This window comes from Perognathus longimembris, chromosome 9 (genome assembly GCF_023159225.1).
Source record: "Perognathus longimembris pacificus isolate PPM17 chromosome 9, ASM2315922v1, whole genome shotgun sequence".
NCBI lineage: Eukaryota > Metazoa > Chordata > Mammalia > Rodentia > Heteromyidae > Perognathus > Perognathus longimembris.
The window spans coordinates 50973021-50991317 of NC_063169.1; the positions used below are offsets into that span (position 1 = coordinate 50973021).

Sequence of the window (18297 nt, forward strand, 5' to 3'; positions counted from 1 at the left end):
CTTCCCTAGTTCTAATACCAGTATATACAGTTTTTTAAAAATGCAACAATGATACCCTCCTCTTATAACTAACATGTTATTTTTTTAAGTTTACATTTTAATGGAATGTGAGTTCATGGAATTTGAATTAATTGTAAATCATTTTGCTGAGTCTATCTGCCTTGCTTATGCATTTATTTATAACATTCTGTATAATCTAGTTATGAATTACATTAACACTGGGTTACATACATCTATCTATATGCTGCTTTCTTTCTATCATGCTGGATAGATACTACCTTGAATTCAGTGTTTATCATTCTTATTCATTTGGTAAGTATGTCAATGCATACTGGTATAAGTAAATAAAAATATTGCTTGGTGTTTTCTTTAGAACTCATTGTAAAATAGGTATCATGTTCTTATTGCCTTTTGAGATTTATTTTGCTCCTATTTTTCCATTCAATTCCAGTGGCATTTCATTCATTTTGTTGTCTTTTTCCTATCAATGGTGATTGGAATTATTTCTAAATCTGATGCTATTATGAATGGTACTTACATTGAACATTCTAGTGTTAGAGATATTCCTGTCAATATTTATGAAATAGTAGTTTCTGAGTCCAAAAGGAAATGAAAATTCATCCCCACAAGACAAAAACAAGTGGTATTCCAAATACTATGCCAGTTTATATTTATTTGATCAATATAGAGAACCATCAAAGTTCATCAGAAAAAAAACTATCAGGGTAAATTTTTTGACAATTAAACAAGTGAAAAGTAGTAATTTACTATAGTCTTTGTTTGCATTTTCCAGAACAACCCCCCCACACACACATATAGAAAGCAATTTATGATATATGGTTGTTTTGTATGCCCCAAAGTTTCCATAATGTTCTGAATTTAGGAGATAACACGGACGGGATGAAAACTTTAAGTCATTTAAAAGTAAAGTTATCAACCTATTTTATGCATATTATTTCACACTTTGCAAACCCTTCTGTTGACAGTATCTTTAGGAGAGTTGCTCATAATAGTAATTACATGTGTTAATTGGCTATTTACCAATGCCCACTGTGCTTAATTTGGCTAACTGGAGGCGCTAGTCCAAAGAGACAAGTGTAAGGTATCATCTCTACCTCTCTCTCATTTTCTTCTCATTTGCCAAACTTTTGAGTAAATAGAGAGCAGAGGATGTAATTAACACATCAGCTGTTTGGTGTTGGTTATGATGGAGAACAAGTTTTTATTATGAGTCACTGGGGAAGTATTTGTACTTAATGGAGACAGGAAAGCATTTATCACACATTATTCGAGGAGCAGAATGCTTGAGGGAATTTTCAAACTATTAAGCAAAGGCCAAGTGTAAGTCTGAGCAAGAAAACTTTAGCTGATGCAAGCAAAGCCAAAGAGTAACTAGGACTTATTCTACTGTTTTAGTTTATTTAATTGATGTGCACAATTTCCCAGACCTGACATCATGAGAGAGAAAACAATCAAAGAACAGGAAAAAAAATGAAGGACAAAAAGGAAACATTTCTTGTCTGAAAGAGGTGGGGTTACAGAGAGAAGGGTGGATGAATGGAGAAAGGAATAGTGGACAAGTAGTCATAATACTCAACATACACATGTGCAAATGGAGCTAGGGAAGTTGAGGGAGTGGGTTGAGTTGGGATAAATGGGGTAGAATGATGGAATGAGGGACACTGATCAAGATACATTCAACACATAAAGAGATACATTGAATTGAAACCTTTTTGTACAACAACGTAAAAATAATTATAAAACTATCGTTCCTATATTTTTATGAAAGAAAACAACATTTTAATCCTGGAAATTTACTAAGAACATACTCTCAGAAAAAAGATAATTCAAAAGGCTCAAATGCCACATTGTTCCCTTCCCCCCACTAATGAGATATGGCCCCACTAATAAACCTCTTATAAATCTTCTTCTCCTGTCCATGACTATCTCTGCATAGTTCCCTGGTATGGCTTTTTTTTTTAATGCTACAAATCTAAGAAACAAGTTTGACAAGAAATGTAGTCACAATCTTATGTATGTAACTGTAACCCCTCTGTATATCACCTTGACAATAAAATTAAATTTAAAAAAAGATAAGTCAATTAAGCAAGTTTTCCCATATGAAAAGCTCATTAGCTTATATTTTAAATCTATGGTAAACTGTAAAAAGAAAAAAAAAGTGTCCTAACCAAGATTAACCCTCAGAATGGGAGGAATTAGAAATCCTGAATAAAATTATCAAGTAGTCTTAGAAAGTATAAAACTATCTAAATTTCAAGAAATAACTTCAGAAATGTTTGTCATGGCTTGTTGTAAAGTGCTACATTTGTATATCTTCATTCCCAAATGAATGTGTCCCTAAATGCAGCCTTATGGCTTCCACAATTGAACACCTGAGTAACAGACCACTTTCAGCACACAGTAGTTCACCTAATGGAAGTTTTTAAAAATGCAGCTCCTTAACAATGTATTTTCAAAGCTTCAATATAGGTAGTGAAAATGACAAATATCCCAGGTACAGGATATAGAAACATCATAATTTAACCCACCATATACACTTGGAATCAAAGAACTGATCAATTACCTATATAATTGATACACTGTTATGTTATTTCCATAAATACAATATCCAAATGTTTTTAAACACTAAAATAGAATAACTTTATTAGTTTGATTCTAAAATAATTTACTTCTAGATGAATCTTTTTGGAAAATTTTACCACATAGAATCATCTTCAGTGCTTTTCTGAACCATGGATAGAAAAATGCATAAACCATTGGGTTGAAAGTAGAGTTGAGATACCCAAGCCAAATCAGAGCATCATTCAAAGTGGGTGGAATAACATGGTCCAGAAAAGGATCTAAGACTGTGCAGACAAAGAAAGGGCACCAGCATATCAGGAAAACGCCCATCACAATCCCCAAAGTCTTCACAGCCTTCCTTTCTTTGCTTTGTGACATTCCATTTTTCTCTTCTAATCGAATTTGAAATTTCTGATTTGTGTCATGAATTGATCTTGCCTGTCCTTTAGCTATGACATATATTCTACAGTAGAAGCACAACATAATAGACCCAGGTATATAGAAAGAAGTCACAAAAGCCAGTCCCGCAGATACTTTGCTGAAGAAGACAGAGCAGGCTCCTAGGCAGTGAATGTGCTTGTAATACACCTCTTCAACTCCTATGATGTTCAACTCCAGAAAGATCATCCCAAACGCAAACACAGCAGGAACACTCCAACTAATGAATATCATCACAGAAATAACCAAGATACTGATTCTAGCTTTGTATCTCAGTGGGTCACACACAGCATAGTAGCGGTCAATGGAAATGAAGGACAAGTGGAAAATGGATGCTGAGCTCAGCATAATATCAGTGCTGGTATGGATTTTACAGAAGATTTCTCCAAAATACCAACAATGCTCAATAGATCTCACCATGCTATAAGGCATGACCAGGCAGCCAAGCAGGAAATCCACAGTGGCCATGGAATGAATGAGCCAATTTGTGGGTGTATGAAGCTGCTTGAAATGTGTTATGGAAATAATAACTATCAGATTGCCCATCAATGTGATCAGGATTATTAGCACCATTAAACTGTAAAAGGATGCATGGATAGCTCTTGGCCAATTGCTTTTCACACAGGAAATACTGGTATTATAGCAAGAAGGCATCATTCCTGAGAACTGTACACCAGTTCACCTTTCCCTTGGTGTGTTGAATAATCTGTCTTCCAAATCCATTGTGAAATTAGAGTTCTTTCTCCTTTGACTTGTTTTTATTTGCATACACCTACTCCAGAAACCTGAGAACAAAGAAAAGAAAAATGAGTGAGTGAACAGAAACTGACTCCTCACAGTTCAAACAATATTTTTTGACAGTACTAGATGTTTAACTCGGAGTGTAATGCTTACTAGACAGATATTCTACCACTTGAGCCAAGGACGTAGGGCCTTTGCTTTCTTAATTTTTCAGATAAGGTCTTATGCTTTTTACTAGGCTGGCTTTGGCTGTCATTCTCCTACCTCTGCCTCTCAAGAACTTGGGATTATAAATTGACCTATTTTTGTTGAAGAATAGTTATTTTGGGGAAAAACATTTTTATTTACAAGTTCAGTTTAATAACTCAAATCCAAAAAATGTTCATCTAGTTGGAGCTAGACACTTTTCTCAATTATAAAGGCAAAGCATTCGCTAAAATATATAACACTGATTTATGATTCAGAGAAAATCAAATGATGGTTATTATATGCTTTAATCTATGGAAACAGTGTCTATAAGAAACTAGAATCTAGTGGAGAGATTAACATTCTAAAGGGCAGATATAAATTGCCAGAGTGTTTAAAACTACAATATATTAATGAAAAGTGAAAAGGTAAAAGGTAATGAATGACCCAGGTACAATGTATATATGAAATTTTCATAATGAGTCATTTTCTAAAGCTACTTTATTGTAAAAAAAAATTCTAGCATGCAGAAGTCTAATGCAAGGGGTTGGCAAGACTTAGGCTAGCCTCAGCTACATGGAGATATCCTGTCTGAAAAAGAAAGGTATATTTTAAATATACCTACTTTTGTACTTGGTCATAGATATCTATTATCTTACAGTTGATTGTAATGAACAAATGCTCACATATCTGTATTTCCAGTTTGCAAAGCCTTTCTATATGTATTCCATTCATGATTTCATTTAGTGCTTAACTGCATGTGTATAAAAACATCATTCCTTGTAAGGAAGACAAAGTATATTTTGACAGCCTCCTTTTCCAAACAACACTTTGAGGCTGTGTTGTCAAAATGCTACAACATAGCAATATTTCTTAGGATTTCACTAATCTACCTTCCTCTTTCCCCTGGGCTGATGCCTTAAATCAACATCACAGAGAAATGCAAATTTACCCAAGCTAGAATATAACATGGATTAATATAACATTTAGGTGCTAAAATGTATATTTAACAAATTTGAAACATATCTCTGTCCTCTTATCGTCTTTCCGTACTAGGAAACATATTCATGCCAAATAACTTTACATTATTTATTTGAACAACCAGGCTCATTCTGTAACAGAGAAAGTAGCACATTAAAACTGTTAAGTTATTTGAACTAAGCAATATTTAAATTGTAATTAAATTTCACCAAAAAAGAATTGTTTTACTAGGAATATGGTTTAGCGGTAGAGTGTTTGCCTACCATGCATGAAGCCCTGGGTTTGATTCTTCAGCACCACATAAACAGAAAAGCCAGAAGTGGCGCTGTGGCTCAAGGGGTACAGTGCTAACCTTGAGCAAAAAGAAGCCAGGGACAGTGCCCAGGCTCTGAGTTCAAGCCCAGGACTGGCAAACAAATAAAGAATAATGGTCTTTACTATGAAATTTAGTATGAATTTAACTGAAGTGTCATGTAGACTTTTTCCCAACTATTTTCCCCATTTTCTTCATTCTCTTGGTTTTGATATACCCAAGAAACCAAGAAAAAAAACCCAAATTCCTTTTTAGAAATGTTTGCAAGTGCTGCTTGTCAAAAACACACTTATTCAATGTCATCTTAAGGACTGTCATTAGGAAGTTGAATAGAAAAGGAAGAGAAGGAAAGGTAGAAAGCAACCTGACAACTCTCTGTCTGAAATTAAGAATTAATCTAAATTATTTAGAAAAACCAAAATGACTCAGACAGAGGCTTCTTTACATCTCTTTTTGCATATCTGGGTTTTGGGTGGGGGGGGCCTTAAGCATGGTAGCTTAGAAATTGTTGATAATATTACTGGCACTTTGGAAGAATATGTCTGGTAGACTTAAAAATATAAAATCATGGTATGTGTGAAGTTTTTCAAAAACTTGTGGTGATTTGCTTTTAGGAAGATTTATCATTTAAATAGGTGGTATATTGTGACATTATGAATCAATGTGTATTGAAGGACTTGCCAAAACAGTCATTTTGTTTCACCCTTTAAATGTTTGACTAAGTAGAAACTATGTTAATCTGATAACACAAATTATCCAGGCTGAACATACAATGGTAATATGGAAAGTGAATACATTTCTGTTTGGTTACCTACTAAGGACACAGTTCCATGAAGATGATCTAATCATGATGGATCTGTGGTCTCCTCCTATGGAACTTGTCCTTTGCAGAGTTGCTTCCTTCTTGCTGCCTGGCATGCTAGAATTATAAGGAAAAGTGGCACCTAGAAGACTAACATGGTAACAGCTAAACCATCTTTCTTAGATTTACAGAATCCAGGACCTCTGTTGATCTTCAGAAAACATGACAAGATATAGCACCTCTCTTCATTCTTCAGTACCATGCTTAACTAACACAAACCATGTAAATTACTACAATGTTTAACTTGATAAGAAAAATCATATGTTTGTCTAATACCCAGACTGAGGGGGTCAAAGTCAATTGCAATGTTTCAACCAGGAAAAATAATAAATGACACTCCCACGATGGCTATAACCCTGCCCATCATGTCATCTACCTATCTAGTGCCAGCTCCTCCCTGTCTCCAGAGACACCCTTTCATATGCATGAACCACTTAAGATTTTCAGAGGTTAGGCAATAGGTTGCTCCCATCTTTTCAGGGTGCTATCATGATTTCCCACCATCTCTCATTTCCCAGGTATTGGCTTTTGAAAGGAAAGAAAAGGGACTTGAGTCCAGTTATGTGTCTCCTGAGGCTAGAAACATCAATGCAGCATATGTGGACTTGTTCTGAATTCCAAAGGTAAAAGAGAAAACCTTATAAGCACCCATATAGAAACACTTATTTAGAGGAAAGAAAGGGCTAGAGTATAACTGAGTGTTAGTATGTTCACCTACCATGCATGAGGCCCTGGGTTTAATTCCTAGCATTCAAAAAGAAAGGAAGGAAAAAAGACATGAAAGGAGACAAGGAAGGAAGGAAGAAGGGGAAAAGAGCAAACATGAATACAAGACTGCTTCCTTAGAAATTTGAGGAGATGAGCAAACAATACAAAAATTAAATTAATCCAAACTTTCTAAACAGCAAGCAATAAAAAACCAAAGCAATAACAGTAAATAAGATATAAAATTAAAATTGACTTTAAATTAAAAAATTATGATATAGACACAATACAAAGCTCATTAAATACAGAATTGGAATGCAAAGTACAAATTTTAAGGAAAGCTTACTATTAGCCTAGAACTCTATTTTCTACCTTGAACCATCCAACTGTTGAAAGGGCTGGGAAACAACTGGCTAATTATGCATCTTCATGGAATCTCAGGAGGCTGTAACTAAGTTTTGTCATGTTGATCTATCTACATTTGCTCAACTGTAAATGTTCACTTTATTTGATGCATAAAATCTTGATTACAGTTGTTTATATGACAGCAACAAAAGTAAAGCAAATGGTCCAAACTATCATCAGATTACACATATTCATAGATAAATGATCCATATTGGATTAGATGCTTCTTTTTATGGAGAAACAGAAAGATGTCTATTATATCTTGCAAAGTAAGTAAAAATATTAGAGTATTTTTCAATAGCATTTGTAGGAACACTTATGTAATATTTTATATAGAAGATGTGTGTGTGTGTGTATGTGCATGTGTGTGTTACTAGGGTTTGAATTTAGGGTCTCACGCTTGCTAAGCAATCACTTGACCTCTGTCTCCAACCCTTTTTTGCTTTAGTTTCTTTTTAGAAGTGCTCTCACTTGTGCCCAAGACCACAATACTTTTATCTCTACCACCTATGTAGCCAATAGGTGTGAATCACCGCATCCAAAGTATATATTAAAATCACATTTTTTGCTACATTTCTAAACTGAGCTCATTTCTTGTTTTGTTCTAGGCCAATTTGGAAACAAAATTAGCAATAAACTTAACAATTATTTTACTAAAATATTTCTGCAACTCATTCTGTATCCTTTATCAAAATACTAAAAATTATTTTGGAAAAAATATAAATGTTTTTAAAAATGGGAAAGACAGGACAGGAAAAACAGCCTTTCAAAATAGTTAAGTTGTGGTTCTTAAGACAACACATGACAAAAAGCAAGCTGATTCTGTCGTAAAGAAACAGGAAATGTAACAAAATTCAATCCATTTGATTAAACCCCAACACAGACCAACAGCTAAAAGGAAAACTATCTCTAGCAATATTGTGGTAGATGACACATGAAAGTGTTTGCTATTTTAACATACATAAGCTAACATGGATCAGACTTCACACTGATTCATCCTAAATTTATCTTATGAGGATCAAAGCTCAAAGAGTCTTATTACCTTTCACATTCTCCCAAATTGCTCCACGAGGCTTCTTGTTTGGTCTCAGATCTGCTGTGACTGATGTGTGAATGGAGACCCAGCTTCTCCAGTAATGTTGGACAGCGCCAGTGGATGAGCCAGTGTGTATGACTGCCTTTGTAACCAGGTAGCCTGCACCTGTCTCTACTCTTGAAGAGCCTGCTGCTGCTCTATGCCATGCCATGATTAACACAGAGAGAAGGATGTAAATATCAAAACATGAAGAACATTCACTGATAACACATTTTTGTGACGTAGGCTAACAGTATGTTACCAGTATAACAAGTGCTTGTATTCTAAACAATCTAATCAGGAAGCTAGCCATGAGTAAGCTAAATACACAAGGTAATTATTATCATTACCTTAAAAATAATTCCAGCCAGGCTCAAGTGGCTCACACCTATAATCCTAGATACTCAGGAAGCTGAGACTGGAGGATCAAGGTTCAAAGCCAGCCCAGGCAAGAAAGTCTGGACTGAGATGCTTGGCTCCAATTAACCACCAAAAAGCCAGAAATGGAGCTATGACTCAAATGGTAGAGTGCTAGCCTTGAGCAACAAAGCTCAGGGCATGCGTGCATGTGCATGCATGCATGCACACAAACACACTCACACACAATCATAAAATTAAAGCAAGGCACCATTAGCTCATGCCTGAAATCCTAGCTACTTAGGAGGCTGAGATCTGAGGATCGTGATTTCAAGCCAGCCAAGTGGGAAAGTCTATGGAACTCTTATCTCAAATAAACTAACCAGAAAAAAAAACAGTAGTGGTTCTGTGGCTCAAATGGTAGAGCACTAGTTTTGAGCCAAAGAATCTCAGGGATAGAGCCCAGGCACAGAATTCAAGCCCCGGGGCTGGTAAAAATAAAGAAATAAATAAAATGCAATAAAAAATTAACTTATAAAGCTTACTATAGGAATACTTATAGTTCTACATGTGTTAATTACAAAACTACAGTTGAAGTCTATCTCTTTCATTGCACACCCTGTTTTTTCTTTTAACTGAAAAATGTATTTAATTAGATGATAGTGATTCTTTCTTCCAAGCAGAGAACACAACAACTTGCAGTAACACAAGAGGACTGCGGATTGAAATAAAAAGGTTCTGGGAGAGCCTAGAAGAGGCTGAATGTGTAGCCAGGTCAAGTATTCTATATTAGGTTGCATAAAGATAAATCTGTGAAGATCTCAGACTTTGCCTTATGGTGGCAATAAACCATGTCTCAAAACATTCTATGTAATGAGCTTATTTTATAGTGGATAAAAGAAATCTTTCAGTTAATTGGATCATGCTTATATTTTTGTTTCTTCAAGTATTTTCCCATCAATGGAGTAATATAAATAAAATAAAGCTCCTTTCTCTGTGTCACTCAGATTTTTCATCCCTATGACCTGTGATCCTTGGGTTATTGGTAACACCATGGTAAGGCAGAACATACAAGTGCTAAGACTTTGTGACAGAGGCTACTTGCGGGATGGTAGACAGGAAGTAGACAGCAAGACCAAATGAGAGCACCCCCCCCAAGCCAACATACACATACACATATACATCCGCAGTGAGATATTTCCTCCAGCTACGACTCCTAATCTTTCCAGAGCTTCCCCAAATTCTTCCAAAAGTTGGATACCTAGCCTTTGCTATATGAGCCTTTTGGAAGAACCCCTCATATCAAACCCCTGACATTCTCCTTTCAATTAAACACACAGACTTGCCCCTCATAAATATCAAAAAGGAATCCTTACTCTCTGAGCTCGATGAAGCAGTTGATTCCAAGAGAATGATTTGGTGTGTCCCAGTTGTCTTGTTTGGGAAGAATAAAATTGCCTTGGTTTCTGCTGAGAGTAATGTAATATATTTATAAATGACATGCTTCTGTGTGCATGTTACTGTCATTTTCAAAGTATTTTTTAAATGTTTTTTTGTAAAAATAGGATTGAGTCCTTATTGTAAATTGAGTCATGCAAAATGACTTATGTATTTCAGAAAGTAGATTTGAACAGTCCTCTAGAAACTACATTTTGAAGTTTAATATGGTGACCCCTACTTGTAATCACCACACTTGGGAGACTAAGGAAGGAAGATTGCAAGTTCAAGGCCAGAATGACCTACATACTGAGGACATGTCTCATCAAAACAAAACAAAACCAAAAACTACACCTGCAATGTAAATTTCTTTTTTTCCTAACATTTTTATGGAATATTCTTATTATCTTTACATAGTTGTACAAAAGAATTGCCATTCAACAAAGCAGTTTATGAATACAGTGTGTCTTCATCAGTGTCATCCCTTTCAACATTCTTTCATATCCCTCCTAACCCACCCCTTCCCTCGCTTTTCTTAATTTTGTAGGATACATATGGAATTCTTTTTTCTGAACTGATTCAAGTATCCTAGTCCCACAGCCCTGCAGAGGGCAGCCTTGTACAAATCTCCATAGAATGTGGTTTGTATACTGGGTTCTTCAGACATCCCAGCATGGAGTGAATCATTATGAAGCAGCTATCCTGCTCACCTTCTGCCCTTAATCTAGGATGGAAAAGGTTAGAGAAAACTAGGGCAGCAACTGATGGTAGTGGAGTTTCCTGAACCCAGAGTGGCATTCAGGCTCTCTTGAGTCTCAAAAGTCCTCAGGGATGATCCTGAGAAGACTTCCTCTGTGGCTACAGCCAGAGCATAGGTTCTCAGTAATAGTGCAGAGGAATGAGAAGCCAAAGAAGGAGAAGAGGAGGAAGAAGACCAAAGGGTAGAGGAGAGAAAAGGGAACAGAGGTGGAGAAAGATGAGACAAATGAAACTACAGGGAGGAAAGACTAAAGAACTTTTATTGACCTTGTTCTGATTGCTGGAGTAAGGGCCTTAGGTGAAACCCAAAATTCATTCCCGTGATGACTTTAATTATAGAATAATAGATACTTTTTTGCCAGTCCTGGGGCTTGAATTCTGTGCCTGGGCACTGCCCCTGAGCTTCTTCTGCTCAAGGCTAGTGTTCTACCATTTGAGCCACCTTTGGCCTTCTCTGAGAAGTTAATTGGAGATGCATCTCACTGACTTACCTGCCTTAGCTGGCCTCCAACCTCAATCCTCAGATCTCAACCTCCTGAGTAGCTAGGATTAGAGGCATGAGCCATCTGCACTTGGCTACTTTTTTTTTAATCAATGCTTTGCAAAGGAAGGAACCAAGAAGTAGGTAAGTTACTCCTAAGAGACAGTAAAAGGAATTTGATTCCAGAGGTGAAACTCCAAGGGTGGAGTCCAAAAAGAAAGGAAGGAAGGAAAGAAGGAAGGAAGGGAAGGAGGGAGGGAGGGAGGGAGAGAGGGAGGAAAGGGTTCTTCCTAATTTCTCCACAGATACTCCAAATATCTAAATAGGGAAAATTTAGGTTCGATCTCAATGCCCATCATTCACAGGTGCACAGGGGAATCTGATTATACTACATATTAGAAAGGTAAGAGACTATGATGATTATAATTTTCAAGTATTTTTCAATAATATTTATAATTCAACCAATGCTAAAATATTATTTTTGCAGCAGTCTCTGAAGATAATTTTTGCATCATTCTTTTTGTTCAAATTAAGTCATCTGTGTTACTTAGGAAGCTATTTTCAGACTATAACTTTTTTTCTCGTGACAATGTTTTTGTAATCAATCTTCATAACAACTCGTTTCCTAGCACTAAGCACACTTGACAGAAGGCTTTTCAATTAATTTTTACTCACTTTCAATAGCAAACAAACCTTTGACTAATGGTTTTTTTGTTAGAGCAAGATAATTTTTACCAGTTGCAGGGAGAAAACAGTCAGCTGGGTTGCAACTAATTTTACTAAACCAACATCATAATCTATGAAAATAGCATTTTATATCATTATTTTTATGACTCAATTCAAAGTTTATCCAACTAACCTGTCTATAATACACATTGCCCAAATATTAACTATGTATCAGGTGATTTACCACTACACTAACAGATGGGCTGTATTTGCCTTGGCTTGATGTCAGTACTTTCAGAATGATTGACTAATAATAGCTGGTTATGCTGATAAGAGCTTTGTCTATGTTTCTATGGCTTGATCACCATAGAGAATAATTTCAAGGTGGAAAATTAGAATATCTTACTCTTCTGTTAATTGGTCCTCCTAAAGTTGTCTCTCAAGTCTGAAACATTCTCATCCTTTATGTTGACAATTTTTCCCCAAGGTCTCAAAGAATTTTTTTAATTTTTTATTATCTTTAAGTAGTTGTACAAAGGAGTTGCCATAGAACAAAGCAGTTAATGAATATAATGTGTCTTGATTAATGTCATCCCTTTCAACCTTCTCACACATTCCCCTCAACCTACCCTTTCCTTCACGTTTCTTAATTCTGTACGCTATTTGTAGAATTTGTTGCCATTTAATAAAGCAATTAATGTGTACATTGCATCTTGATCTCTGTCACCCCTTCAACATTTTCACCCCGTCCCAGCTTCTTCTTTATTTTTCTTAATTTTGTATGTACTCAATGAATTCTTAACTTCATCACCCCCTTCCTTTCCCTCCTTTATTTGTCTACCCCTCTCCGCTTGACCACACTCCTCCTCTTGCAAGTACAAATTTCCTCATACTTATTTTGTTGGGCTTTGACTTAGTCTTGCTCTCTGTAGAGTCTATTATACTGCAGATAATTCATTTGTAACCACCTGCATACCACCCAGTGTGTTTACTTACAGACTTATAGGCACATTCTATCTAACAAAAAATTAGGAAAACCATGCAACCTATGCTTTTCTGGGTTTGATTTACTATGTTAGTATAATTTTTTCCCAACTCTTTCCATTTCCTTATCAATGGTGCATTACCATTCTTTCTAATGGGTGGCTAAAATTCCATTGTGTATACATACCACATTAATAAATTGTCTAATGACTTGAAGAGAGACTTCTTAGAAGAAGTAAAAATGGTCAATAGGCACACGAAGAAATGTTCAACATATCTGGCCACAAATGAAATGCAAATCAAAACAGCACTGAGATTCCACCTCCTCTCAGTTAGAATGGCCTTTATCAAGAGAACTAACAACAATAAATCCTGGCAAGGTACCCAAAAGGAAATCCTATTATCACACTCTTGGTGGGAATGTATGCTTTTTCACCCACTCTGGAAAGCACTTTGAAGGTTCCTCAAAAAACTTAACACAGAACTATCCTATGACCCAAATCCCTGGGAATATATTCAACAGAGCACAGACAAGGCTACAGTAGAGCTACTGGCATAAGCACTGTAGCACTGCTTAACCACACCCAAGATATGCAATCAGCCCACATGCTCCTCAATGGAAGAATGGCTCATTTTTTTTTATTTCCCGTGTCTTAACAACAGATTAATCAATTAATTTTGACTTTCATTCTAGGACTTGTGGACGTTCTTTCATTGTGTGCTAAGTAACATGTACTTTCACTGAACTGTCAGCCAGCATTCTCTAAAAGTCTACAGCTATTACTGCTACAAAATTGACTTTGAGGAATGTGACGCATCTCTCTTTTTTTTTTTCTCAAATTTTTATTATCAAACTGATGTACAGAGAGGTTACAGTATCATATGTTGGGCATTGGAGACATTTCTTGTACTGTTTTTTGCCTTGTCCCTCATGCCCCCCTCCCTCCCCCCCTTTCCCTCCCCCCCCCAGGTCTTCAGTTCACTTACACCAAACAGTTTTGCCAGTATTGCTTTTGTAGTTATTTCTCTTTTTTTTACCCTGTGTCTCTCAAATTTGGTATTCCCTTTGAATTTCCTACTTCCAATACCAGCAAACACGGTTTCCAATATACTCAGATAAGATTACAGAGATAGTGTAGGTACAACCATAGGAAGGTGATACAAGAACATCATCAATAATAGAAACTACACATACACATAGGACGTTGAAAGTAGTTACAACTGTGATATATCACTTGTTTCCATAACATGGAGTTCATTTCACTTAGCATCATCTTATGTGTTCATAAGGGTATAGCTATTGGGCCTTGTGATGCTCTGCTATGGCTTGCCTAAACCTGTACTAATTATTCCCAATAAGGGAAGCCATAGAGTCCATGTTTCTTTGGGTCTGGCTCACTTCACTTAGTATAACTTTTTCCAAGTCCTTCCATTTCCTTACAAATGAAACAATGTCATTCTTTCTAATAGAGGCATAAAATTCCATTGTGTATATGTACCACATTTTCCTGATCCATTCATCTATGGAGGGGCATCTGGGTTGGTTCCAGCTTCTAGCTATGACAAATTGTGCTGCGATGAACATTGTTGTGCTGGTGGCATTACTGTGATTTTGTTTGTGGGCTTTTGGATAGATACCCAAACTCCAGAGCTTCTGCACGGCAAAGGACATAGCTCTCAAGATAAACAGAAAGCCCACAGACTGGGAGAAGATCTTTACCGGACATTCAACAGACAAAGGCCTCATCTCTAAAATATATGCAAAACTAAAAAAATTACCTTCTTCCAAAACAAAACCGCAAAGAACCAAAAGCCCCCTCATCAAGTGGGCTAAAGATTTACAAAGAAACTTCTCTGATGAGGAAATGAGAATGGCCAATAGACATATGAAAAAATGCTCTACATCACTGGCCATAAAGGAAATGCAAATCAAAACAAAATTGAGATTCCATCTCACCCCAGCAAGAATGTCATATATCAAGAAAACTAATAATAACAATTGTTGGAGGGGATGTGGCCAAAAGGGAACCCTACTTCATTGTTGGTGGGAATGTAAACTGGTTCAGCCACTCTGGCAAGCAGTATGGAGATTCCTCAGAAGGCTCAATATAGAACTCCCCTATGACCCAGCAGCCCCACTGTTGGGTATCTATCCAAAAGCCCACAAACAAAATCACAGTAATGCCACCAGCACAACAATGTTCATCGCAGCACAATTTGTCATAGCGAGAAGCTGGAACCAACCCAGATGCCCCTCCATAGATGAATGGATCAGGAAAATGTGGTACATATACACAATGGAATTTTATGCCTCTATCAGAAAGAATGACATTGTTCCATTTGTAAGGAAATGGAAGGACTTGGAAAAAGTTATACTAAGTGAAGTGAGCCAGACCCAAAGAAACATGGACTCTATGGCCTCCCTTATTGGGAATAATTAGTACAGGTTTAGGCAAGCCATAGCAGAGCATCACAAGGCCCAATAGCTATACCCTTAGAAACACATAAGATGATGCTAAGTGAAATGAACTCCATGTTATGGAAACAAGTGATATATCACAGTTTTAACTACTTTCAACGTCCTATGTGTATGTGTAGTTTCTATTATTGATGATGTTTTGTATCACCTTCCTATGTTTGTACCTACACTATCTCTGTAATCTTATCTGAGTATATTGGAAACCGTGTTTACTGGTATTGGAAGTAGGAAATTCAAAGGGAATACCAAATTCGAGAGACACAGGGTAAAAAAAGAGAAATAACTACAAAAGCAATACTTGCAAAACTGTTTGGTGTAAGTGAACTGAACACCTGGGGGGGGGGGAGGGAAAGGGAGGGAGGGAGGGGGGCATGAGGGACAAGGCAACAAACAGTACAAGAAATGTATCCAATGCCCAACGTATGATACTGTAACCTCTCTGTACGTCAGTTTGATAATAAAAATTTGAGAAAAAAAAATTGAAAATGATACCTTCAGACATTAAAAGGAAGAAGAGACCCCAGAACAACATGTTGGGAGGTTTGAGATTTTATTAAGGAAAAACTTGAGTGAAGTGAAATGAAATGAAAATAGGTCTCAACCTCAAGGGTGACTTATGGGTAGAGCACCTGCCTGACAAGTATGAGGGCCAGAGTTCAAATCCCCATGGAGGAGGAGGAGTAGAGCTCTATAACAGTAAGAATATATTAACAGTGTCATCATAATCATGGACTTTGAACACACATTGTGGTAGAGATCAAGGAAAGTTATTAGTAAAACATAAGAAATACAGCATACACAACCCAAATATGGGTTCAGGCACATCTGCTAATAGGTGCAAGCAAATGTTCCAACATCATATACATTTATAATGAAAAACTAGGTTGGTATTTGGTTCCAATTCGCCTTAGGATAAGTGCTCTCCTTTGATCACATCCATAGTACGTTATGTCATTCTTGCTGTTGCACTGTTTATCAACGGGGCTCAGAAATTTCAAGGTTGGCCTGGTTACTAAATTTGGGCAATTAATATCTGGACATACCATCAAGCAAAGGATATGTTTTACCACACCTTCCCTTTAAGACAGAGATACAGCTTGAGATGAGTGCTTCTAAACACATTTAAGGCCAAGAGGAGTCATTTCTCCAAGTTTTGTTGGTTTGTGTTGGCTTCTGTTTTGTTTTGCGGGATACATTTTTTTCAGATATCCCTGCTCAGGTCCAGAGCTCACTAATTATTCTGTGCAAGCAGGAAAGGTCAGCAGAAGAGAACTTATCTCTTCTTTCCCCCCTATTTTTAAAAAAAAAATTTATACTAAACATTGCAGTTGATGAGGGAGTTTAAGGCTTAAAGCAAAGCAAATATACCGCTGTGATTTAAATCAAGTGACGATAGCCTTGTCTCTGAACTCTGCTGCTGTTTGCCCTCATCTTTGCTTCTCCACCTCTATGGAGATGCTGGCATCCAGCATCCCTCATCTCAGTACCACCATAGCATCAGCAGGGTTAGCAAACGACCACATGTGCACATGTGTGCACCTGTGTTCTTTTGTGTGGCTGTTTAGGGAAATTTGATCTTTTACTGTAAACAAAGTGCCATATTTTGGTTTGGAGGCTTTTTTATTACTATGGAACACTCTCTGACTCTTATTTTCTCTTCTTCTGGTGCCTTCCTCCTTTTCAGGATTGTTTCATGTTAGACCTTATTTTCTTTTCTAGCTTGGATTCCTCAAGAAGTCTGGCAGAATAGCAGATACCAGTTTTCAAGCAAATAAGCTTCTATTTCTAAATCCAGTTTTATCTACACATTACTATGATAAGAAAAGTTTACACAATAGCTGCATTACATTGCAGCACTAATAATTTATAGGTTGTTTTTCTCGTATTCTAAGCTTTGATGCCTTTATGTACAAAGTGCCACTCAGATTTTAGAGGTCTATACATACTACTTTATCTACTATGCTTTAATTTAAATATACCAAGTCTGGATATGTGTGTGTGTATGCATGTATGTATGTATGTATATATATATATATATATGGATGGATGGATATATATATGTTTATATATATATATATATATATATATATATATATATATATATCCAGACTATGATGACCCCCCCTACCCCCCTCCCCAACAAAAGGCTCCGTTGGGAATAGAGAAATTCCAGAAATAAAGACTTAAAATAAATTAGAGAATTAAGCACCAGGTTACTAGAATTCAGTAAATAGGAGTGAGACTTGGAAGAGTAGGAAAACCTGCAATGTGTCTGGTCAATATTACCTTGTTTACTGGAATTGTAATCATCTGTAATCATTAACCACCAATTTGCTTCTGTGTCTCTGCTTGCTTGCTTTGCCTAACTTTGCCTGGGTGTGGTTTTTGCCTTTAAAACCCAGCCCTACTGAAGCTGGGGGCTGCACTTTGCTCCCCAATAGTGGAGTGCAGACACGGACACCCGGTGGTTAATGAACTCTTAGCCGGATTAACTGAGTGTCTTGCAGTTTCCTTTGAATTCCAAATAAAACACCGCCAGTCTGGCGGTGGGTTAGAGTCCCACCATGGGTTAGAGTTCCACCTTGGTGACTGGGACACAACGTACTTTTTGGAGGCCCCAAGGATGGCCTCCCAGGATGTTCCCAGTCGTCAAGGTGGGACTCTAACCCACAATGAAACTCTATCCAGACAGGTTGGAATAGGATGGGGTCCCACTCCTATTCGGGGACAGGGAGTTAGGCCACCTCCGACCTCCCAACAATCCCATCAAAAGTCAATCAAGCCAAGAAAATCCGAAAATCAAAAATGGCCTCCAAACCAAATCTTATCTCAGGAGGGTATAAAA

At 36.9% G+C, this 18297-nt stretch overlaps 1 protein-coding gene across 1 annotated transcript; it reads right to left on the reverse strand.

The window, feature by feature from the left end:
- Positions 1 to 2676: 2676 nt before the first annotated feature.
- Taar1 (trace amine associated receptor 1) lies at positions 2677 to 3715 on the reverse strand. The gene has a single exon (XM_048354664.1). The coding sequence runs from the start codon at positions 3676 to 3678 to the stop codon at positions 2677 to 2679; it is 1002 nt and encodes a 333-aa protein (XP_048210621.1). The 5' UTR covers positions 3679 to 3715.
- Between the last annotated feature and the right edge of the window lie 14582 nt (positions 3716 to 18297).

What these genes read in the sequence shown, in the direction of transcription:
- Taar1 (XM_048354664.1), bottom strand. Translation starts at nt 3,678, where the DNA reads ATGATGCCTTCTTGCTATAATACCAGTATTTCCTGTGTGAAAAGCAAT.